This window comes from Cnephaeus nilssonii (assembly GCF_951640355.1).
Source record: "Cnephaeus nilssonii genome assembly, chromosome: 7".
Lineage (NCBI taxonomy): Eukaryota > Metazoa > Chordata > Mammalia > Chiroptera > Vespertilionidae > Cnephaeus > Cnephaeus nilssonii.
This window is the reverse complement of record NC_137078.1, coordinates 85,884,915-85,907,995: the sequence shown is the minus strand read 5'-3', so window position 1 is coordinate 85,907,995 and position 23,081 is coordinate 85,884,915. Positions and strand designations below refer to the sequence as shown.

The following is a 23,081-nucleotide window of genomic DNA, read 5'->3' as shown; positions in this document are numbered from 1 at the left end:
CAGATGGAGTTTCACAAATGATGTTCAGGGCCAGAGGATGATAGATTTGGGAATGGGAGCTATTTCCTATAGCCATACTTAGGGAGAGCACAGCTTGTTGGCTTTTTGAACTGATAAAGCAACATGTAGATATGCTTAAACTAGTAATGTTTGCAATGCTTAGTTGTATTTGCATATGTTAATCCTCACAACTCTGAAATGAGTATTAACCCAGTTTCAGATGGGAAAACTTGGGAACAGAAAGGCTACATTGCCCAAATTCACAACTGGAAGTGGAACTTCACAAAAGCATCAACCCCCTGTAGAATTCCTGGCAGCGAGGCAGAAGTAAGGCAGGATCCTGTTTATCCCCAGGACCAGTCCAGTGTTGACCTCTCATCTTGGTATCATTACCACATACTGTCTTGGGAAAGTAGGGGCCCAGTATAGTGTTAGCTTTTCCCTACAACCAGAGAAAGATCTTTTTTTGAGCGAATTCACAGCATTTTATTTGTTAATCCATTTCATTCAATAATGCACCGTATTGTTCCTGGCACCATTAATGCTACTGTCATTATTTCCCTTGGAGAGGACCATGCTTTTACAAAATCTGAGATTTCCATCGATTAACTCCAAAGAAAGATTATCTTAATGTTTTGTATCAACTTCTCAGGATAGGGCTGGATAGCTAATGCTAGACAGGAAATACCTGTATTCATTTCGATGTCCAAGTGGAGCTGAAGCAAAAGCTGTCAGCAGGTATTCTAGGTCCCACCCTTTCTGCTAAATTTCATCTTGCAATATACCTGTCTAGACTTTCCAAACAGGCTTTTCCTGCACGTAGGCAATCATACCGATTGTTGCCAAACGTGGAGTCATGCTGCCTAGGTTTGGATCCTGATACCACCAGTTTCTGTGCATGTGACCTTGGGCGAGCCACTTAATCTGCTTCAATTTCCTCATGAAATTGGGGGGAATAAAAGAATGGGGATATTAAATGAGTTAATATTTGTAAATGCTTCTTACAGTCTCATAAGTACAATGAACTTGTTAAATAACATTTTGTGACCACCTGGTATTGCAAGCACAGCACCAAAGAAGTATCTAATTTATTGTTGGTAATCCTCACCTGAGGATATTTTTCCATTGATTGATTGATTTTTTTTTTTTTGAGAGAGAGAGAGTGGAACGGATGGGGAGAGAGAAAGAACGATGATACATTGGTTGCCTCCTGTACTAGCCCTGACGGGGGCCAGTGATCAAGCTTGCAACCAAGGCATGTGCCCTTGACCGGGACGGGACCCTTCAGTCCTCAGGCCAAGGCTCTATCCACTGAGCCAAACTGGGAAGGGCAAAAACATCTAAATTTTTAAAGATTTTTAAACAGGGCAAGGTCTCCCAGCTATGATTTAGGGAAAGTAACCTGGGCATACTGGTGGGATGAAATGGAGAGAAAGAAATGAGAGGTAGGAGCAGAGTCCAGGAGGGTGGTACTTTTGATCAGAGGGGCAGAAATAGAAACATGAAGAGAGGAGAGGGAGGAATCGGTAAAGCATTTAAGGTTTGAATCTGTATTTCTCAGAGAACCTTAACTTTGGCTGGAAAGATGAAGTTGGGGCGGTGTCTAGATCCAGGGGTGATGAGTCCCATGGGTAGAGCTGAAGGGCTGAAACTTCCAGTGGAGGGCAGATGGACTGGCCTTTCAGAAAGTGATAGCTCAGCTCTGAACAGGAGTTCTGCCCCCTTCTACCACTTGCAGGATGACTCCAGAGAAAGTCCCAACCTCTTTGAACCTCGTTTTTCTCATTTTACAACTGTCATGAGGTTTTTTTGAGGAACAAATGTGCTACGTAACATGGGTGGAAATGTTTCTGCAGTTAACAAAGTAAAAATACCAAGTACAAAATAGGTGATAATAATCATTTTTATAATTACATTAAGCATGTGAATGAGCAAGAACTTGGAGGAAGACAGCAGAGAGAGATCAGAGATCCCAGAGCTTAAACTTGGAGAAATTTCAGGGTACTATATCATCCAAAGGAGGAGTCCATGATGGAGGCAGAGGTAAACTTGAAGAGGTAAGAGACCCTCAAGACGGGGAATGCTTTGGGGTGGACTCTACAGAAAAAGAAATTCAGTTGGTAAATACTCATCAAAAGTATCTTATCTGGTTATGATAGAATGACTTTCAGAGTCAGAATCAACATGAAATGGAGAAAGTATCCTTCTGCAGAGGTCACTGCCCTGACCTGCGAAACCCCCCAGACAATCAAATGGCCAGAGAAGTCACCTCAGGGAATACCTGAAATCTTCAAGAACTATTGTATCCACTGTGGAGAACGAGTGTGTTAACAAGAGAGGGTCATCCGCTTGGTACCTATTTTCCTCCTCCAGCTCCCAACCCCAAATCACATCCAATTCAAATGGTCTCCCTCACTCGATTTGCTCCCAAGTCCATTCTCCATTCTGTTCGAAAACAGAAACCCTCTCGTATCACTCATCTGGCCAAACCCCTTTCATAGTTCCCCATTGCCTCGGAATAGAGGCTGCACTCCTTAGACATAAGACCGTGCATCCCTGGCCCAGCCCTCCTGCTCTCCCTGTCCCTCCTGCAGGTGCCCTCTGCTCCAGTTAGACCTTCTTCATGACATGTTTCCCACAACCACCCTAGGCTCTCATCGCTCCCTGTCATTACAAGGGATGCTTCTCCGCGTTAACTTGGAAAGCATTTCTTAAGTCCCAGGCTGAGCCAGATGCCCCTAGGCGTACCCTTGTCATAACTCTCTGTTGATAGTCTGATCTTGAGAACAGGGAAGAGCAGTATCTCTTTTCTCTGTACAGTTCCTATCACACAAGGTTTTCCCATAAACAAACCCTGTTTTCAAATGGTCTTTGTGGTTGTTAGTCCACTCCTCCCGATTTGGGGTCTCCAAAATACACACCCACTGGACTTGTGGAGTACAGGTGGAGCACCTGGTCTAGAGCTCCTTGCGGGGAGCGTGTCCCTTGCACTTCCCGGGGAGGCCGCCAGGGGCCGCTGGGCTCTTTGTTTTCCTCTGTGGCCCGGGTCAGGCCAGAGGCCCGCAGAGCGCATGCTCTGGGGCAGTTCGCGGCCCAGCCAGCGAGCCGCGGAGTTCCTCGTAGCTGACCGGCACCGAGGTAGGTCGCGCGTGTCGTGGGCGAAGGGTCCTGGAGGATGGCGGCGCGCCGAGTGACCACGGCCCGAGCACGGTGGGGGTCGTCGGCGGGCCGGCGCAGTTGCTCGCGCGCGCCCGGTCGCGTGGCGGCGTCTCCACGTGAAGCCGGGCGGCAGGAAGGCGCAAGTGCGGGTGCGCGTGTCCCCGGTCCCGCGGGGCGTCCGGGCGAGGGCCGGGCCCCGCCTCGCTGGAGCGAGCCCCGGTGGCCCCTCTGCCGCCGCGCTTCTCGCGTCCGGCCCGCGGCGCCCGCGCGGGCGGGAGATTCAAACGGCCGGAGCGCGGCCGCCGGGGCGCGCGGGGCCGCGGGGACCTCGCGGGCCGGTGCGCAAACCGCTGGCCTGGCGGGCGGGATGGCCCGGCGGCGGGAGCCGCTCCCCGGTGCGGGCCGCGTTTCCGGGCGGGAACGGCGATTCTGTCCGGACTCCGTCAGGGGAGTTGGGCTTGCAGAGTGGGAAGGAGCCTCCGGCGAGGGGCCGCTGGCGGGCAGGCTGGGCAGGTCTGCGCGGGAAGCGTGGACAGGCACCCGGACAACTGTTGACCGGCTGGAGCGGTGTGCGGTGAACTCCGCATCGACTTGCTAGTGTAAAAAAACACATTCAAACCTGTAAAGAATTTTTGTGCGTTTATTTGAGCCAAACTGTGGGCAATTGCCGGGAAGCAGAACCACAACGAATTGGGGTGATGCTCCGGAGAATGGCGGGGTTTTACCTTGTTCTTATAGATTACCGTCAAAGGAGGAGCCCTAAGTGGGTTGCATGAAGTCCATTGGTGGTAGATGAGGGAGGTGGGAGAAAGCAAAGCGGGGAAACCTCTGGGATTGGATAAAAAGTGAAATGATGGACACATGCTTCTTTTACTGAGGTGGTTACAGAATAGTTAACAGTCCACAATTAACATGATAACAATAACCAGGAGGGAATTTGAGGTCTGGGCCCGGGTGCCATTTGTTGCGCCCTGAGGGGTCCTGAAAGAGGAAGTTACTAGTTACCCGGACAGTTCACAGGTATGTTATCTCAGATGCAGAAAGACGATAGGCTCAGTAACGATTGGAAATTGATCTTTGTCAGGGAAAATACTGGCCTTCTATACACTGCTTTTAGTTAAATTTTTAATTTCAGACCATTCTTTGTACTTACTTTAGGTCTTTGAGTTTGCAAAGCCGCCATGCAGGCCTTCCCTGAACTAGTCAGGTTAGCATGTGGCCCCCCCCTTTTTTGTGTGTGTCCATAAACGCATCTGTCAGATTATTTACTGCTGTCTACCCCGTGCTGCGCTGGCGGGGCTGGGGAACGGTGGTGAGAAGGGCCCCGTGTGGCCTTTGCGGAACTGCCGGTCTCCTCGGGGAGGCCCACGCGGGCCACGTTACCTAAGTGCCCGTGAGAGCACGGATGTATGCCGCGGAGGCAGGGGCACTGCTGCCGGCAAGTCGTTCATCAAGTAGTAATGGAGGCGCTCCAACCAAGTGTGATCCGTGTGTCCTAGCAGAAGTCCAGTGTGTGGAGTGTTACACAGGAACTCTGAGGGTGTCACCCAGCCCTGCCCCGGCGGGTCAGGGATGGCTTTCCAGGTGAGGTGACACTTGAACCGGGTTTTAAAGGAGCTGCAGAGTTGTTCAGGTGGAGGGATTAGGGTGATGCAGGCAAAGGAAACAGCACATGCAAAGGCATGAAGGTCTAGGTGAGTGTAGTGGTCAGGGATTGCACAGATGTTGGAGTCTGGCTGGAACACAGGGTACAAGGAGACGCGTAACAAGATGCTACAACAGGGACTGGGTCTTGAAAGGTCTCAGGTGACAAGGGACCAAGGACACTGGGTGGAGGTGGAAAAGCAGGATGGTTTCACCCGAGAAGAGTATTAGAACGGAGTCTGGAACAGTGAATTAGGAGTTCATGCTGGTGTTTTCTGAGACATCCCAAGAGCAGGAATCCTGTTCAGCTTCCTGTTCAGCTTGGGTCTCCCACTAAATCTTCCTATTAGTTTATCTGTAAAATAAAGGTAAGAGGCATGTGGTGAGAATTACTGATATCCTATATTTTCCATAAAGCAGTGATTCTCACATCTGGTGGAAAATGTGGCCCCTTTTCTTCTGGGGAAAAATAAACACATAAACCCAGGCACAGCTCTGTATATAAGGGGGATCTCCTGGTTAGGAAACTTTTTAAAATATATATATTTTTATTGATGGGACAGGGAGAGAGAGATAGAAACGTCAATGATGAGAGAGAATCATGGATCGGCTGCCTCCTGCACACCCCCCACTGGGGATTGAGCCCTCAACCTGGGCATGTGCCCTTGACCAGAATCGAACCCTGGACCCTTTAGTTCGCAGGCCAATGCTCTATCCATGGAGCCAAACCAGCTAGGGCTGGTTAGGAAACTCCTGAGGTGGAATATCCCAGTAGTGTGCCTGGCACATAGCAGGAGTTCAGCAAATGTTTGTTGACAGGTGAGCCCCTGTCCTCCCTTCCCTGGGGACCTTTCTCACAAAGAATCATCAGCCTCTGGGTCTGGCAGGCAGTTGTCTGCCTCCTGACATTGGGGATGAGGGGGTGGTGGTAGGGACAGCTGCTGTGGTTAGAGAGAGGGCTCTGTCTCCCTTTGCAGAAATGAGGCTGTGGTGGGGTTACAGGGGGTCACAGCAGGAACACCAGGCCCTCCCTGGTAGACTGTCTAGTCCAGCGGTCGCCAACCCGTGGTCCGTGAGGTCCGAAAGCTTGGCAACCGCTGGTCTAGTCTGATGTGCCTGCATTCATCACATGAAGAACAGGCTAAGGGAGAGGTGGGAGGGGGGGCTCTGGCCCTGGTCGGGCGTGGTCAGGAGACCTGCCATTTCACCCCACTCCTGTGTGGCCTGGGGTGCCTTCCCTGAACCTCAGCTTTCTTATCTGTGAAACCAGGGTGATCACTTTTACCTCAGAAGGCAGGTGTGAGCATTCTAGGAGAGTTGACTCTGTGTCTGATTTTTAATTATTTGGGACTGTGTCTCACTCTTCTCCCAGATTGTCAGCTCCTCAAAGAGCTGTTTGTGGGTGGACAAAAGACTACTACTTATTCCCAGCCAGACACTCCCTGTCTGGTAGGAAAACACACCCGGAGCAGTTAGGGAGTGTGCACAAGGACTGATTGTGCTCCAGAGGCTGCAGGTGGTAGTGGGTGTCAGACTCCACCGCTGAGAAGGTGCCCTCTCATTCCCTGTCCTGCCCCGAGGATTGCTCACGGCAGCACTGCGGTGCCCAGAGACCTCCACTGGAGAGATGAGGGTTCTCAGGCCCAGAGAACTGGGGTCTGTTCGACTCTAAAGCCAGCGCTCAGGTCCACAGCGGGGAGTTGTACCCGTGGTCCTTCCGATTCTTCTCCCACCTGGCCCAGCGCTGCTGCCTCAGTATCTCCTCTCTGGTCTCACCACCCTCTCCCTCTCAGCTTCCTTCTGCCCTTTGCCCTTTGTGTTTGGCCAAGTTCATGGGGGGGACTGGGGAGGCCTGCCCAGGCTGCCTCCACCCGTGCCGGGATCATGGACTACCTTTCGCCAACCTGTTTGGGTTTTTTGGTTTGTTTGTTTGTTTGTTTTAATCCATCAGATATACCTGGGTTCTGTCTCTGACTCTCCTTTACCAGCTGTGTGAACTTAGGCAAGTACATTTACTGCTCTGTGCCTCAGTTCCCTCAGCTGTGAAATAGGAGTGAGAGTGCCTTCGTCAGCTTGCTGGGAGAAGTAAAATGGTGCCGGCACATAGAAGACAGGAGTGGCCGGTGCCCCAGAGAGGCTCATAGTTTAAAGAGTAGATTGGTATGGGGGATAGACATGTAAATTAAAGTAGTTATGGTCCAAAAGTCTGTCCTCGTTTCTCTGGGAGAGAATGACTCCTTTAGGATTGGGAAAGGATCAGAGGATCAGTGGAGTTGCCTTTGAGACTTGAGTAGAAGTTCTTCCAGTAGGATATGGATGGGAAGGTGTAGAGATGCAAACAGGAAATAGTTGAAGATTGTGTGGGAAGAGATAGGAGGATATAATAGACTAGAGGCCCAATGCACGAAATTTGTGCAAGGGTAGGCCTTCTCAGCCGCCGCGGCTGCCTTTATCCCGCGGCTGCAGCCCCGGCTTCGTCCGGAAGGTCGTTCGGCTGTCCGGTCTAGTTAGCATATTACGCTTTTATTATTATACATAAGGGATGAGGCCAAAGGTTAAGTCCGTATCAGAGCCTGGAGATCTTTAGTACCAGGCTAAGAAATGTGGGCTTAATCTTCCAGGCAAAGGGAATTGAGCAAGGAAGCAGCTTGTTCAGGTTTGAGGTTTAGAAAGATCAGGAATGACTTGTAGAATGGAATGGGGGTGGGGAGCAGGAAGACCACCCGGGGAGAGAGGATGTGAGAGAGTTCCCAGGCAGGCAGACTGAGAGACTGGAGAGTGTGAGGAATCAGGACATTAGCTCTGGAGCCTGACCAACTTGGTTCAGATCTTTTCTCAGACTTGGGTGGGAGCCTTCCCTAATTATCTGTGTAATAGGGCAATGTGACTAGCTTGCCGTGAGATGCCCCAGAATTTTAGCCAAAATCCTTGAAACAGTCTGCATACCACAGAGGTACTCCTTGGGGAGACTTGTTCTGGACCCCACAACAACTACAGGTCATCCTGAGGAAGTGACTGGGGATTTGCCTTTGCCCGGCCTGGACACAGTGAGCTGGCTGCCAGCCTGGCCAGTGGTACAAGCTGTCTACCTCTTATATCTCACTCCCCTTAACCCCCTGCTCTGTCTACTTAACATCTCTTCTTGGGTGGTTCCCATGCACTTCAGACTCAATGAAAGCACCTGGTAAAATGGAGATCCAGGTCTCCTCTCCTGCTTGCCCCACAGTGTTCTTCTCACTAAATGGAAGTCTACCACCCACATAGTAGGTTAAGTCAAACCCTGTGAGTCTGTGTTTGGCCAAGCCCAGTTCTGACCAGGATCACCTGGGTTTTTTACAATGGAAATGCCATTCTGGATTCCTCCTCCACTCGTGCCCCATATTGAGTCTGTCTTCTAAATTTATCTATTTTGTCTACTTTTCTCTGTTGCCTAAGGCCAAATCAAGTCAGTATCATCTCCATTTGGATGCCTGCAATAGCCTCCCCTTCCAACCCATCCCATTTTCTTTCTTTCTTTCTCTCTTTCTTTCTTTCTTTCTTTCTTTCTTTCTTTCTTTCTTTCTTTCTTTCTCTTTCTTTTTTACATATTTTTATTGATTTCAGAGAGGAAGGAGAGGGGGAGAGAGGGAGAAACATCAGTGATGAGAGAGAATCATTGATCTGCTGCCTCCTGCACGTCCCCTACTGGGGATTGAGCCCGCAACCCATGCATGTGCCTTTGACTGGAATTGAACAGACCGACAGTCTATCCACTGAGCCACACCAGCTAGGGCCATCCCATTTCTTTACTGTAGCCAGAGAAATCATTTAAAAATTAAATTTGATCGAGACGTTCTTCTTCTAACTTTTCTGTTTCCTACAAGGCCTTGCATGATCCAGCCTGTTCCCCTGTGCCATTTGACTAATTGTTCTCAAGCTACAGCCACACCGGCCTCCCCAGATTCCCAAACCCATCACACTGTTCACTGGAACACTGTGTCCAGGTCTTCCCCTCCTGGCTTTCTCATTTCAGGTCTTAGCTTAAATGTCACCTCCCTGACCACTCTCCTCCCCTAGTCCAGGTAATCTCTCTCTTTTCTTATGATAAAATATGCATACCATTTCCACCATTTATACATGTACAGTTTGGTGGCATTAACTGCATTCACATTGTTGTGTGACCAAGTTATTCTCTATGTATCACCTTGGCTATCCTTCACACAGCACCTTCTGTAACAATTTTTTTCTTTCCCACTAGAATGTAAGTTCCGTGAGAACAGGGGGAGGGTTAGTGGTGTGTGTTTTTCTTACTACTTCGGGCCCAAAGCCAAACAGTGGTAATAGACACTCAGTAAATATTTGTGGAATGAATGAACGCTTGAGCTTCCATGTATTGAATACAGCAGGTCCTTGAATAATGTTGCATTCAACATTGTTTCATTATAATGTTGATGAGACACTGTAATCTGTTCACTTAAAGTCACAGAACCTATTGACATTGTTAAGTGTGGAATTACTATTTATTGTGTACTTGGCACTTAAAAGTTTTTTATAAAGTCTTTTTTATGTTATATGTATTACATTCTGTATTACAAAAAAAATGTAAGCTAGAGAAAAGTTATTAAGAAAATCAAAATGGACATAGGCACTGGGGCGGAGGGGGCTTGCCTGGGATGGGAATGGCTGGCGGGGGGGGGAAGGAGGGAGGACAATGGGGAAAAAGGAGACATATGTAAAACTTTAGACAATTAAAAATAATAATAATTTTAAAAAAGAAAATCATAAGGAAGAGAAAATACATTTATAGCATTGTACATATTTATTGAAAAAACCCCACATATAAGTGGATCTGGCAGTTCAGACCTGTGTTGTTTAGGGTGAATTGTATTTAGTTTTGTAAGAAACTGCCAAACTGTCTTCCAAAGTGGCCGTACCATTTTGCATTCCCACCACCAATGAATGAGAATTCTTTATTTCACATCCTCACCAGCATTTGGCATTGTGTTCCAGATTTGGGCCATTCTAATGGATGTGCAGTGTTGAGGGCAGCCTAAGAAGTAGTATGGCAACCCCTTTCACAGATGAGGATACAATTCAGAGAGGTTAAGGCTGCTAGCCAGCCATGGTCACAAAAGCCAGGTGAACAAGCCACAGCTCTGGAAAGTGAATCCACTTCCCTCTAATCCCAAGGAGTGTGCGTTTTGAGTGTGGGAAGAGGGGTCTCAAAGAGGTAGGTTAGAGGGGAGGTTTCCCGGCCTGGGAGAATAAGAGTTGGGTGAAGCTCAGAACTGCCACCTCATGAGAGTCAGAACTCGGCCAGTCACAACCTGCACAGCTACTTCCTTATCTTCAGTACTTTGTTCTTCTCCCTCAGGGGAGTCAGCAGAATGTCCCCCCAAATTTAGAGGCTACTGGTGTCTGTATTCACATATTGTGGAGTGGGGAGCTGGAGAGACTGAGGCTCAAGGACCTGCTGGAAGGAAGGAAGGGAAAGAGGAACAGGGAGTGGGCTGCTGGGTAGACCCACAGCTGAGCCTGAAAAGGGCTCTTGTTCTACAAATGCCATCTGTAACCTTGGGAAGAGTCTCCATCCCTTATCTACGAACACGGGGAGAGGACGGTTAGGTTAGTTTAGATCTGTGCTGGAGAGTAACCTGGCCATAGACCATGTAATCCAATATTGGTTTACTGAACACTTAATACGTAATTACTCTTTTTATTTTTTTTTAGGTACTCTTATTATTCCCATTTTACTGAGGAGGAAACTCAGTAAAGAAGAGACTAAATAACTTTGCCCCAGGTCAAATAGCTAGAAAGTAACTGAGCCCAGGTTCCGGGGCTGGACTCCCGAGGCTGGACTCGTTTTGTTGTTGTTGTTTTGTTTTTTGTTAATCCTCACCTAAGGATATTTTTCCATTGATTTTTAGAGAGAGTAGTAGGGAAGGGGTAGAGACAGAGAGAAACATCAGTATTTGAGAGAGACATCGATTGGTTGCCTCCCACGTGCACCCTGACCCGTCCAGGGATTTGACCGGAATTGAACCCGAGACCCTTCAGTCTGCCCGGCCCATGCGCTATCCACTGAGTCAAAGTGGCTAGGGCCAGAGGCTAGACTTTTTTTTTTTTTCCCCAGAGAGGAAGGGAGAGGTAGAGAGAGATAGAAACATCAATGATGAGAGAGAATCATGGATCATCTGCCTCCTACACGCCCCTCACTGAGGGTCGAGCCCGAAACCTGGGCATGTGCCCTTGACCGGAATCGAACCAGGGACCCTTCAGTCCACAGGCCAACGCTCTATCCACTGAGCCAAACCAGCTAGGGCAGAGGCTAGACTCTTAACTGCCACAGGCTGTACCACTTGTGCATCAGGACAGCTCTAAAGTGTCCTGGCTCCAGCCATCCATACAGAAAGATCACAATTCAGAGTTTGGGCACCCCAGGCTTAGACAACCTGACTGTCCTTCATAGTCTTAAAGACCAGGGCTCAATAAAGATGCATTTGTGGAGGAAAAAGTTTTGGGCACAAATTGGCTGGATTAGTATTGAGAGAGAATGCCTCTGTTCTCAGCAGCCTTGGAGAAGACCTGAAGACCTTGGGGAGCTGTAGCAGTTAAAGGAGGGGAGGGGGTTCAAGACAGGCTTTAAACTGCCCTGGATCATCCCGGGTCCAACAACCAACCTACCTACCTACCTTCCTTCCTACCTTCCTCCCTTCCTTCCTTCCTTCCTTCCTTCCTTCCTTCCTTCCTTCCTTCCTTCCTTCCTTCCTTCCTTCCTTCCTTCCTTCCTTCCTTCCTTCCTTCCCTTTTTCTTTCTTTCTTTCTTTCTTTTTTAAATTTGTATTGATTTCAGAGAAGAGGGGAGAAGGAGAGAGAGATAGAAACAGCAATGATGAGAGAATCATTGATTGGCTGCCTCCCACACGCCCCACACCAGGGATCGAGCCCGAAACCTGGGCATGTGCCCCAGACTGGAATGGAACCCGGGACCTTTCAGTCCACAGGCTGACACTCTATCCACTGAGTAAACCAGCTAGGGCCCAACAACCCTTCTTGTCACCGGAGGTGATTTCCTTTCCCTCTTTTGTAACACTTGGTGTTGGTGTGTTAGTGGGAGTGTATATACTGGTATACAGTGCCCTTGTTGGACTCTAGAAAAGCCAGGCTCCTCCCGGAAGTGGCACTTTGTGATCAAAGGGCACAAATGGGCAGGTTTGGGTTTACTTAATTAGAATAACTTTGTAAAGTCTGATAATAACAGGAATACATCAGAGTTACATAGTGGTTATGTAGTTAACCATTAGTTACAAAGTTACTAGTGATTATCTCAGGGTTTGAGGGCAGGTATGAGGGTTACTTAATGTTCCTCAGCTACAGCCACACCAGCTTTTTCATTTTTTATAATAAAAATATGTAATGCTTCTTATTAAACATCTTATATAATATAGGGAAGTGTAAAGAAAAAAGTAAAAATTGTCCATGATCTTATTTTCCAGAGGTTATCATTGTTAATAATGAACGTATTTCCTTCTACACATTTTTCTACACTTATTTTTACATGTGTGTAGGCATTTATATTTCAAAAATGGGATGGAGTGTTTCTTGATGTGCTTATATTATTTGGCAATGGTAAACATCTTCCTATTCAATAAACAAGTCTCTGAAAGCATCACTTTTAGTGGCTTCATACTGTTCTGTCATGAATGTACTACATAGCCACTCCTACTATTAAGCACATGGGTTGCTCCACCTTTTTTTTTTTAATGTTATGAAGCATACAGTAGAGAATATCTGTGGAACTTACTCTTTGGGTGTATTATTCTGTTCTTGTTCTTAAATTCTGAGAAGTGGAATTGCTGGGCAGTGCCTCTCGCCTTTGTAAAGGGCTTTTTCTTTTGTTAATATTGCCTGATCAGAGCAGGACATTGATTGCCATCTGACATGGAGTATTTGCCTGGGCTTTTCAGGACAGGAAGATGCCACCCAAGCGTGTGGCTAAGAAAAGGTCACCCCCAGAAGATGCTCTCCCCAAAAGCAAGAAAGTGAAGGGTAAGTTGGCTTCTGTCTCAGTATGTATGGCCTCTTGAAGCCCCAAAATCTGGGACTGGGCTGCTTCCCCGCTGACATTTGAAGCTGAGGGGCCTGAACTCCATAAGCTCCACCCAGTTGGCAGGTCTCCTGTAGGTCATTGAATCCCACCCTCAAGGCACAGAGACTTTTTTAAAAGCACTCGGGTGGCATTAGCAAAAAACTAGACCCTAAGGCTTTGCCCCAGGCAGTAATGGCTTATGGTTTGGACCACTGACTTCCAGATGTGGGTTCAAGCCCTTGGCCCTGAGCAAGTATCTTAATCTCGCTGAGCTTGGATTACCCCTTTCATGAAATAAGAGGTGAGAACAAGTCCAACCTCACTGGCCTGTTGTGAGGAAAATGAGATAATGTCATGGTAGCATTTGAGGGAGGTGGCTGTGGTTTCTTCTCTTCTGGAACCCTGGAGGGAGACAGGGAGGAGAGACCCACCCCAATCTGAGAAGGTGGAGTGTGGACCCATACTCAGACAGTGTCTGTCTTTTGCAGACCCTCGTAACCAGGCAGTGAGGGCCGTTGCTTCCCACCGTGTTCCAGGCGCCCGCTACACCCGAGGTGCCTGCAGGCCGAGCCCTGCCGACCAGAAAACCCGACCAGGTGGCTCCCTGCCCAGCGCAGCCTCAGAGGCCCTGGCAACCCTGGGGGAGGGGCTGGACAACATTAGCTGTCCAGGGCCGCGGACGGTTGCCATTGGCCAGCAGATGGTCCTGGACCGCCCACTGGTTGGCGCTTCCCTCGGCAAAAACCTGTTAGCTCTTACTGCTGCTCCTCCCTCTTCAGCTGTGGTTGTGTATCTGCTCCTTAGAGGAACCAGGGTGTCTGTCTGTGTGACTATGTTCAGGAGTTCCGTGACACCCTGAGGATGGAGCTAGGGACTGTGTAGACTCATGTAGGCTCCCTTGGTTTCAGTGCAAACTCTACTACCTATTAGCTCTGCTAACCTCTCTGAGGCTCCATTCCCTTTCCTGTAAAATGGGATCTTAAAAAAGGAAGGTCTGCAGCATAATTTGGGGACCTACAGAACACTTTAGCATTAGTGGAGTAAGCAGTCAGTAAAGAGTAGACTATTACCTGAGCCCTCACTTTCGGCACCATGCGCCTTATCAAGAACTTACAGCTAATCAGGAAAACTATCTTAGGTGCTCACTGTTCTCCCCACCAAGATTCATTTCACAATATTGAGAGTCTCCTTGTTTCTATTTCCTTCCTTTCAGATTAATGTGCTCAGTTTTTAACCTTTACGCAAACCCTATGAGATAGGGACTTCTGATATCCCCATTTCACAAATGAGGAAACTTAGGCTCAGAAGGGTCATACTAAGGTCTGTGGCAGAGCAGGGGATTGAACCCAGAGCCCATGCAGTGACCTCTCCTCTCTCCCATCATCCTACACACTCGGCTGTCTTCTTCACTCCTCAGTCTCACATAGGTCCCACCGCACAGAGCCGGGCCTGGTGCTGACACTGGGCCAGGGTGACGTGGGCCAGCTGGGGCTGGGCGAGAATGTGATGGAGAGGAAGAAGCCAGCTGTAGTAACCATTCCGGAAGACATTGTGCAGGCTGAGGCTGGGGGCATGCACACCGTGTGTCTAAGCAAAAGTGGCCAGGTAGGTTGGGGCGTGGCGTGGGATGGACAGGGTCTGGGGGAGGGGGCTTGGAGAAGGAGCTTTAAGCCACACACATTTCTCTGTGGAGATGGAGCTGGCTAGCTGCATGGGGTGGTCTGAACAAGAATGGACTGAAAGGCCAGATCTTGCACTAATGGGGGCATCCTGGGCACAGGTCTACTCCTTTGGCTGCAACGATGAGGGTGCTCTGGGAAGGGACACATCAGTGGAGGGCTCAGAGATGGTTCCTGGGAAAGTGGAACTGCAAGAGAAAGTGGTGCAAGTGTCAGCAGGAGACAGTCACACAGCGGCGCTCACCGAGGATGGCCGTGTCTTCCTCTGGGGCTCCTTCCGGGTAAGATGGGCTGGAAGACTGCATGGGCTGGCAGACAGAGTTAACTGGTGGGCCCCAAGGATAACCTATCTCCATGCCCCTATTCTACTTACTGGCGAGGAAATCAAGGTCTAGAAGTAGAGCTTGGACCCAGACCCAGCCAGGTCTCTGGCTTCTTTATTCAGGCCTGTCCACTCCATTGGCTGCTGCCTAGAATCTGATGTTGGGAAGTGTGTCTTAGGAAAGAGGTGGGTGGGTCAAGGATGTCTTTAGCCGAGGCTGATCCAGGAAGCCTGTTGTTCGCACCCATCTTGCTACCTTCAACCTCTCCTCCCTTCCTAGCTGTCTTCCACGCTTCTCAGTAATATTGGATTTTTATATTAATTTTTATTTAATATATTTTTATTGACTTCTGAGAAAAAGAGAGAGGGAGAGAGAAATAGAAACATCAATAATGAGAGAGAATCATTGATCGTCTGCCTCCTGCTTGCCCCCTACTGAGGATCGTGCCCCCAACCCGGGCATGTGCCCTTGACCAGAATTGAGCCAAGACCTTTTGGTACAAAGGCTGAAGCTCTATCCATAAGCCAGCGGTCGCCAACTGGTGGTCCGTGAGGTCCAAAAGGTTGGCGACCGCTGGTTTAAGGAAACCAACCGGTGGCCCGCAGACCACTCGTGTTCCGTGAAGTCCAAAAGGTTGGCGACCACTGCACTAAGCCAAACCGGCTAGGGCACTCCTTTGATAGCAGACCATGATTTCATTCATAAGCATTTCACTATATGGCCTCATTGCTGTCCACCTCTCCATCCCCATCTGGCACCAGTGTCCCTTACCAGACAGCTCTATGGTTGATCTGGCTGGTATGGGGCATGCAGGACTGGCTGATAGTGCTTTGCCCCTCCTTCTAGGACAATAATGGTGTGATTGGGCTCTTGGAGCCCATGAAGAAGAGCATGGTACCTGTGCAAGTGCAGCTGAGTGTGCCTGTGGTGAAGGTGGCCTCGGGTGAGTCTGGTGTTACTTGCTCTGGGCAGTAGTTGGAGAACCTCATTCTGGTGTTGGCCAAGCCTTGGGCTCTACAGACAAGTCCTGCATCTCCTGCCTTCCTCTCGCCCTCAGGAAACGACCACTTGGTGATGCTGACAACTGATGGTGACCTCTACACTTTGGGCTGCGGGGAGCAGGGTCAGCTGGGCCGTGTCCCTGAATTATTTGCCAATCGTGGAGGCCGGCAGGGCCTTGGTAGGTGGGCTAGGTCCCTCTGGCAGGGCAACTCGGCAATACAACCCCTGATGAAGGTCATAGGCAGGAGGGATTCTCTATGTGCATTTAGGCTTACATCAGATAGACTTGCAGTGGTAGTTAAGGACATTGACTCTAGCCCTGGCCAGTAGCTCAGTTTGTTTGACCGTTGTCCCAATACCCCAGGGTTATGGGTTCAATCCCTGGTCAGGGCACATACAGGAGGCAACCAATGACTGCATAAATGAATGGAGCAACAAATCGTTTTCTCTCCCTCCCTCTTTCAAATCAATAAATAAATTCACTCATAGATGAATATGCAAATAGACTGAATGGCAGAATGACCGGTCGCTATGATGCATGCTATGATGGACCAGATAGATAGATAGATAGATAGATAGATAGATAGATAGATAGATAGATAGATGATAGATAAGAACTTTGACTCTAGAGAGCCAGGTTATCCTGGTTTTGAATCCTGGTTCTACCACCTGTTGGCTATGGGACCCTGGACATAGTTTTCTCATCTCTAAACCTACCTACTTCGTTGGGTTGTGAGGTTAAGTGAGTTACCAGAGAAGAATGGCACCTGGTAAATATCCCATGTAAATATTACCTCTTAGGGAGGGCTGTGGGAGTCTGGGTGAGGCTCTTGACTCTCTTGATACCTCTTCTGTCTAATAGGGAGAAAAGTCCCTGCTTAGCATCCCTTCGAGGGCTTTAGTGATGTGGGAGAAACCAGCCGGGCAGAGAGGTGAGGCTTTGTGTGTCTGCCACTGACCTTGGCTTCTTCTCTGCTTGCAGAACGACTCCTGGTCCCCAAGTGTGTGATGTTGAAATCCAGGGGAACCCGGGGCCATGTGAAATTCCAGGATGCCTTCTGTGGCGCCTACTTCACCTTTGCCATCTCCCTCGAGGGCCATGTGTATGGCTTTGGCCTCTCAAACTACCATCAACTTGGTGAGTCCCAAACCCAGCATCAGGCATATCCAGAGTGACCTGGGTTCCCATCCTGGCTCCCCTCGGAGCCAGTTTTGTCATCTGTAAAGTGAGACTATTCATATACTGGCAGAGGGTAGGATGGCCTCAGTGTGGGAGGGGATGAAGAAGAACAGCTCCTTGGACACTTTCACCCCTAACAACTCTCTCCTGGCCTTGCCTTCCAGGAACCTCAGGCACAGAATCTTGCTTTGTACCCCAGAACCTGACCTCCTTCAAGAACTCTACCAAGTCCTGGGTGGGCTTCTCTGGTGGGCAGCACCATACAGTCTGCATGGATTCGGAAGGTAGGACCTTTGGCTCAGGAATGCCCTCATCCCTCTGCACAGGCCTGGCCTGACTCCTGAGACCATGGCTCTTGGAACCTGGGTCTGCTTCATAGGTTGGGCCAGATGTGGGTCTATGAGGGTTACACCTAACCCCCAGAGTCCTGGTGCTCTGCCAAGTCTGAATTCAGTGGGGGCCTGTGGAGGTTCTCCCAGGCCTCCCCAAAACTGGAAGAGATACTGAAGACCTCCTCCTCACCACCAGGGAGTGGGGACCAGCTCCCATGGATATGGGAACTCACCTGGCCAACCTGGAATACAGCCTGCTACTCCTCATCTCTCTCCCTCCTCCCGCAGGAAAAGCATACAGCCTGGGCCGGGCTGAGTATGGGCGGCTGGGCCTTGGAGAGGGTGCTGAGGAGAAGAGCATGCCCACCCTCATCTCCAGGCTGCCCACTGTCTCCTCAGTGGCTTGTGGGGCCTCTGTGGGCTATGCCGTGACCAAGGATGGTAAGTGGGGCTGCCCACATTCAGTCTGATTGGGGCCTGGGGGTTGTGACTATCATATAACCCAGCAGGCTCTGGTGTCCACCATGAGATGGAGCTGAGATGCAGAGCAGTATTGATGAAAACATGGTTTTTCTCCTGATTGTCAAAAGCTTTGATTTTGATGAACTTAAAATGAATTAAAAAATTATTATTTTTTTATAGAGAGAGAGTGGAAAGGCAGAAAGGGAGGAGAGAGAAATATTGTTTTGAGAAACACATCAATTGGTTGGCCTCCTGCATGTGCCATGGCTGTGGCTGGGGATTGAACCTACAACCCTTTGGTGGATGGACCAATACTCTCTCCACTGAGCAACACTGGCCAGGGGAATAATTATTTTAATAAAGGTGATTTGTTCTGTAGAGGGAAAATAAACAGCAAAAGGGGATATATAACCGAGACCTGGCCAGGCGGTAGGACTTGAACCCAGGTCTCCAGACTCCTGATTCAGGCTTTTCTTTACATTTCCTACCATGATGACCTCTTTATTTACAACCTAGTATGTGCCAGTGTCCCAGGGAGTTATACTTAGAATTTTATTAGGAAAAAGAAGGCTTAGTAGTCGGGGTTTGGCAAGCACAGCAGAGGAGGGTGCAAGTGAGCAGTCACCAAAACCTGAGTGGATGAGGGTCTCAGCCATGGAGGCCTTGGGAAGTCAGGCTGGTGGAGGTGCTTGATGCGGGACTATCTGGGAAGAGTTCGTGAGGAAGTGGGGCTTGTGCTACACCTTGAAGATTTCTCATAAGCAAAGGAGGGCATCCTGGCACAGAAACATCCAGAGCCGTCTCAGAGGTGGCTGGTCCTGGGAGTGGAGGGTGGTGTAGGGGTTTGCGGAGTGGCTAGTCACGTGGGGCCTTGAATGCCATGCCTAGGAATAGGGAGAAGTGATTGGCGGTGGTTAGGGACTGTGGTCCCAGGATGACAAAGCTTCTTATCCATCATCTCCTTGGCTTTTCCCAGCTTCCCTGGACTCCCAAAGGCTGCTACAGGCCAAGGCTAGATTCACCCTATGTCCCAGGCTTCTATCACCACAGATTCTGAAGATAGCTGCCCCCGTTTCTTTTCTCTTGCAGGTCGTGTTTTTGCCTGGGGCATGGGCACCAACTACCAGCTGGGCACAGGACAGGAGGAGGATGCCTGGATCCCCGTGGAGATGACAGGCAAACAGCTGGAGAACCGCCTGGTTCTCTCTGTGTCCAGCGGGGGCCAGCACACAGTCTTACTGGTCAGGGACAAGGAACAGAGCTGATGAAGCTTCTAGGGCCTGGCTCCCGGCCCCCCCCCTCCCTTCTGGAACACAGAAGCTGTGATGACTGAGACTCCAACAGGCCTTCCCCAACCCCAAGTACTTTGTCATCACCTGCCTTTTTTCCATCCACAGAACAGAATCACTTTCCTCTTTTTTATTCCTCCTTTCTGGAATCATCCTGTAACCTACAGGATGAAGAGGGCGGGATGGAAGAGGGGAGTGGGTTTTGTTGGAATGTTCCTCACCCCAGAACTATGCGATTAGACCTTTCCCCTCATCCCTACCTCCCACGGTCCTGGCTGACCTTGGTTTTGTCTACAAACAACCAAAACTTCCTCCCCTGGGGGGTTGGTTTCCTACACCCTAAGGAGTTGGGGCTCCATTGAGCCCTACTCTAGTCATGTGCCACTCTGAATGTCTTTCACAATCCACAGGCGACAGATGGTACAGTTGTCGGACCCAGCTGTCAGGCACCTATGCCTGGGGGAAACTGGAGAAGGGGCAGGGCTACCAGCCGTGGGCAAGCCCAAGCCAAATATTTGGTCCTGAACAGGTGTCCAAGGGGCAAATAAATAGCGATCCTCCACTTGATCAAGAAAAAGGCCCATCAGCTTTTCTCCCCGAAGCACCAAGTATTCCGTCCTGCACTGCCCACCCAGCCTGCCTCACCCGCCTGAAATCTGGAAAGGAAGTGAGGCCTGCAGAGCAGGACATGGGGCGAGGGGAAGGAGGGTTTTATACACAAACAGCAATATGGAGCGTGAAGGGAGGGCCGGGGAGAGGGTTGGATGGGCAGAGACTGGTTTCCAGAAAGGGAAGCAGAAGCTTGTACCGTGTCTGAGAAAACAGCAAGCAGGTGTTTTTTTTTAATGTAAAGTATTTTAGAAGAGAGAGTGAAATCTTTTAACATTTTGAATAAATTTAGAGTTTTATAAAACAGGCCACTTGTTTTCTACACATTCCCTGCTTTTTTAAGGGAACATCTGCTGTGTTGGGAAGGGCAGGATAAACCCGCACCTGTGGACTTTGTGAAGACTAGGATTTACGGTGATGTCAGGATGTCCTCGTGTGCCTGTCAGCTGTGACTTCCATACAAATCCAAAAAGATTTGATTTTTGCTTAGGTATTTATGTTTCAGGAATCACTGTATTTTTAAAAAATTATGCTGCATAATATGAGAGACGTGGAATGGTTCTTTCAACATCCTAATCCCAAATCAAGATGGTACATCTCTAGAAATATTTTTACTCAGCTTGCTGTTGTGTCATTGTCAACAGCTGATGTAAATGATAAAACATGATTAACTGCACAGTAACTCTTAAGACAACTTATTCATATTGATGTAGATTTTCACAGGCATTTGAGCAAACAAAATCATAGAGCTGGCCTGTCTAATATGGTCACTAGCTACATGTGGCCATTTACATTTAAATCAATTAAAATGTGTAAAAATTTTTGATTCCTTTTTTGCACTAGCCACATTTCAAGTCCTCAATAATTACGTGTAGTTAGTGCCTATGGTATTGGGCTATAGAACGTTTCTATAATTGCAGAAGGCCACAGTGGACATTGTTGATACAGCAGGTCTGTATATGTATAAAAAGAAAGTTTTATTAGGGCCAGGAGGATTTTTCTTGGATGTCAGTGACTCTTGGAAAAATGAATATGATGTAAAATAACTTAAAATGTAGTCTGTGATTTTTTCCCCCCTTTTGAATTTTTAGTTTTGATACAGGCACTATACTGATTAGAAATTGAATTCTTAAAAGAAAAAAAAATCACACTTTGATTATATTTTCTTTGTAAAGAAGCATTTATGTATCTGCTAAACCCTCTCCCCCATCCACCTCATACCCATCCACCACCAATTTCAGTTGGATTAGATTTATTGGAGTTTTTCCCTTTTGACAATATAGCAGGTTGGACGTGCCTTTAATAATAGCTCTTATGGAGTGGGACCTAAAATGGGCCAGGCATTGTGCTGAGCACTTTATAGGCAATAATAGTTTGTTTAATCCTCACTTCACATCAGCCTTTAAAGTAGTAATTGCTGTCTCTCGGGAAACAGTCCCTGAGAGTTCAGGTGACTTGCTTGAAGTCAAGTAAGTGTAGGCTAGAATCTAAATCAGCTTCTACCTGAGCCCAGAACTCCAGTCCTTTTCCTTGTGTTGCATGTAAGAACTGTAAAGTTCTCTGTTGGTGCCTTATGTATATAAGAACTGTCAGGCACATAGTAAGTGTTCTGTAAGTATTCTCTAGTATGACTATTGTACTTTTTCTTATTCCCTGGAATTAATAATTAATTGCCTTGTTTTTCAAATGCTTAGTTCTAGCTTCCCTCATCTTCCTCCATCCTGGATTGGTTAGCCCAAAACAAATGTAGTCAGAGTACCCCATGTGGCTCAGCTATAAATAATGTAAATGTTCAATACTGCTTTCACAAAAATTAAGATGGAGAAGTATATATATAGAGAGAGGGGCAGTTGTTAAAATATCTGAAACTATAAATGAAGAATAAGTACTATGTTATTTAGAAATATGCAAGGAAATTCTAAGGAAAAGATTTGGAAATCATTGTCCCAACAGAATGAGTATTTAAATTTTTTCCATACTTTAAAAATAGTAAGCAAAGAGCACAGCACAGGTTGGTGAACACTACTAAATACTATATTGCTATAAGTTATCATTTGAAGGCCTCACAACACCCTATGAGGTAAGCACTGCTATTATCCACATTCATCTCAGGTTCAATAACTTATAGCCAAGGCACCCAACCACTATGTTACTATTGCAGTGAAATTTGGCAATTTTGGCAACTCTTGGTTCATCAGCCCAGTTGGGAGTCCCAGAAAGGGATCCGGAAGCATTTGTTAGGAACTTCACTATTTGAGACAACTATCACCAACAGAAGCGTCCCGTTCTGAGGAATGGGCACCAAAGTGAGGCGATGGCCTGGGACTCTGTTAAACTCAAGATTAAAGTCATCGAAATCGTGTTTACCGAGGGCCTTCCATGGGCAGGTGAAAGTTCCTGGCGGTTTGGATTAGGGTAGTGGATGTGGGACTCAAGAGAGCAGAGTGACAAGATGGGGATTGACTGGTTTGAGGTGACAGGATTGCCCCAATTTACAGTCCTTTTTACCGCCCCTCAGGCGAGTCACAGGAATGATGGAGGAATCCCATTCCAGCTTCAACAAAAATCTTTCGAACTGGGTGGCTGGGGCAGACCAGTGGCTTGTCCACAGAGTTAGTGGAACTGGATCGTATAGGCTCCCAAAGGGGACATTTCACCTTTAAAAACAACTTGGCCCTAGCTGGTTTGGCTCAGTGGATAGAGCCTCGGCCTACGGATTAAAGCAGGCGTCCTCAAACTACGGCCCGTGGGCCACATGCGGGTGTTTTTGCCGTTTTGTGTTTTTTTTTACTTCAAAATAAGATATGTGCAGTGTGCATAGGAATTTGTTCATATTTTTTTTTAAACTATAGTCCGGCCCTCCAACGGTCTGAGGGACAGTGAACTGGCCCCCAGTTTAAAAAGTTTGAGGACTCCTGGATTAAAGTGTCCCAGGTTCGATTAGGCCAAGGGCACGTGTCCAGGTTCCAGGCTCAATCCCCAGTGGGGGGTGTGCGGGAGGCAGCCAATCGACGATTCTCATCATTGATTCTCCCTCTCCTCTCTGAAATCAATAAAAACATATTAAAAATAAATAAAAACTTGTATTTGCAAGTTTCTACAATGAGCGTATATTACTTTTGAAATGTTATTTGTACGTCTGTTTAAATATATAAAAGTGAGAAACCCGAGAAAGCCAGTTATCCCATCAACCCACCAACCTGCGCAGCGTGAAGTCCACCCTGCACCGCGCGGCGGACTCGGATCCGAATTCGGCCCGAAGGGACCCGGAAGCTCTGCGCCAACCGAGTCTCCGGAAAATTCCGAAGCCGCACCGGCCGGCGCTGCCGGAGGG

General features: G+C 48.3%; 1 protein-coding gene across 5 annotated transcripts; it reads left to right on the top strand.

Annotated features, from left to right (window-relative positions):
- Positions 1-2,750: 2,750 nt before the first annotated feature.
- RCC1 (regulator of chromosome condensation 1) lies at positions 2,751-22,775 on the top strand. Of its 5 annotated transcripts, none has more exons than XM_079776699.1 (11): positions 2,761-3,138; positions 12,750-12,831; positions 13,360-13,425; positions 14,289-14,476; positions 14,652-14,831; positions 15,720-15,816; positions 15,931-16,053; positions 16,858-17,013; positions 17,220-17,339; positions 17,676-17,828; positions 18,939-22,775. In XM_079776699.1, exons 2-11 carry the CDS (start codon positions 12,759-12,761, stop codon positions 19,112-19,114), a joined length of 1,332 nt encoding a protein of 443 aa, XP_079632825.1. In that variant the 5' UTR covers positions 2,761-3,138; positions 12,750-12,758; the 3' UTR covers positions 19,115-22,775. The 5 variants fall into 5 exon arrangements, with proteins under 5 accessions (XP_079632827.1, XP_079632825.1, XP_079632824.1 ...); XM_079776698.1 differs by having other exon boundaries at positions 2,762-3,138; positions 13,360-13,467; XM_079776700.1 differs by lacking the exon at positions 13,360-13,425 and having other exon boundaries at positions 2,763-3,138.
- The last annotated feature ends 306 nt before the right edge of the window (positions 22,776-23,081 follow it).

What these genes read in the sequence shown, in the direction of transcription:
- RCC1 (XM_079776698.1), top strand. Translation starts at nt 12,759, where the DNA reads ATGCCACCCAAGCGTGTGGCTAAGAAAAGGTCACCCCCAGAAGATGCT. An exon ending in TCCTCTGGGGCTCCTTCCGG is followed by an intron (nt 14,832 to 15,719) that starts GTAAGATGGGCT and finishes CCCTCCTTCTAG; the next exon opens with GACAATAATGGTGTGATTGG. An exon ending in CTATGCCGTGACCAAGGATG is followed by an intron (nt 17,829 to 18,938) that starts GTAAGTGGGGCT and finishes TTTCTCTTGCAG; the next exon opens with GTCGTGTTTTTGCCTGGGGC.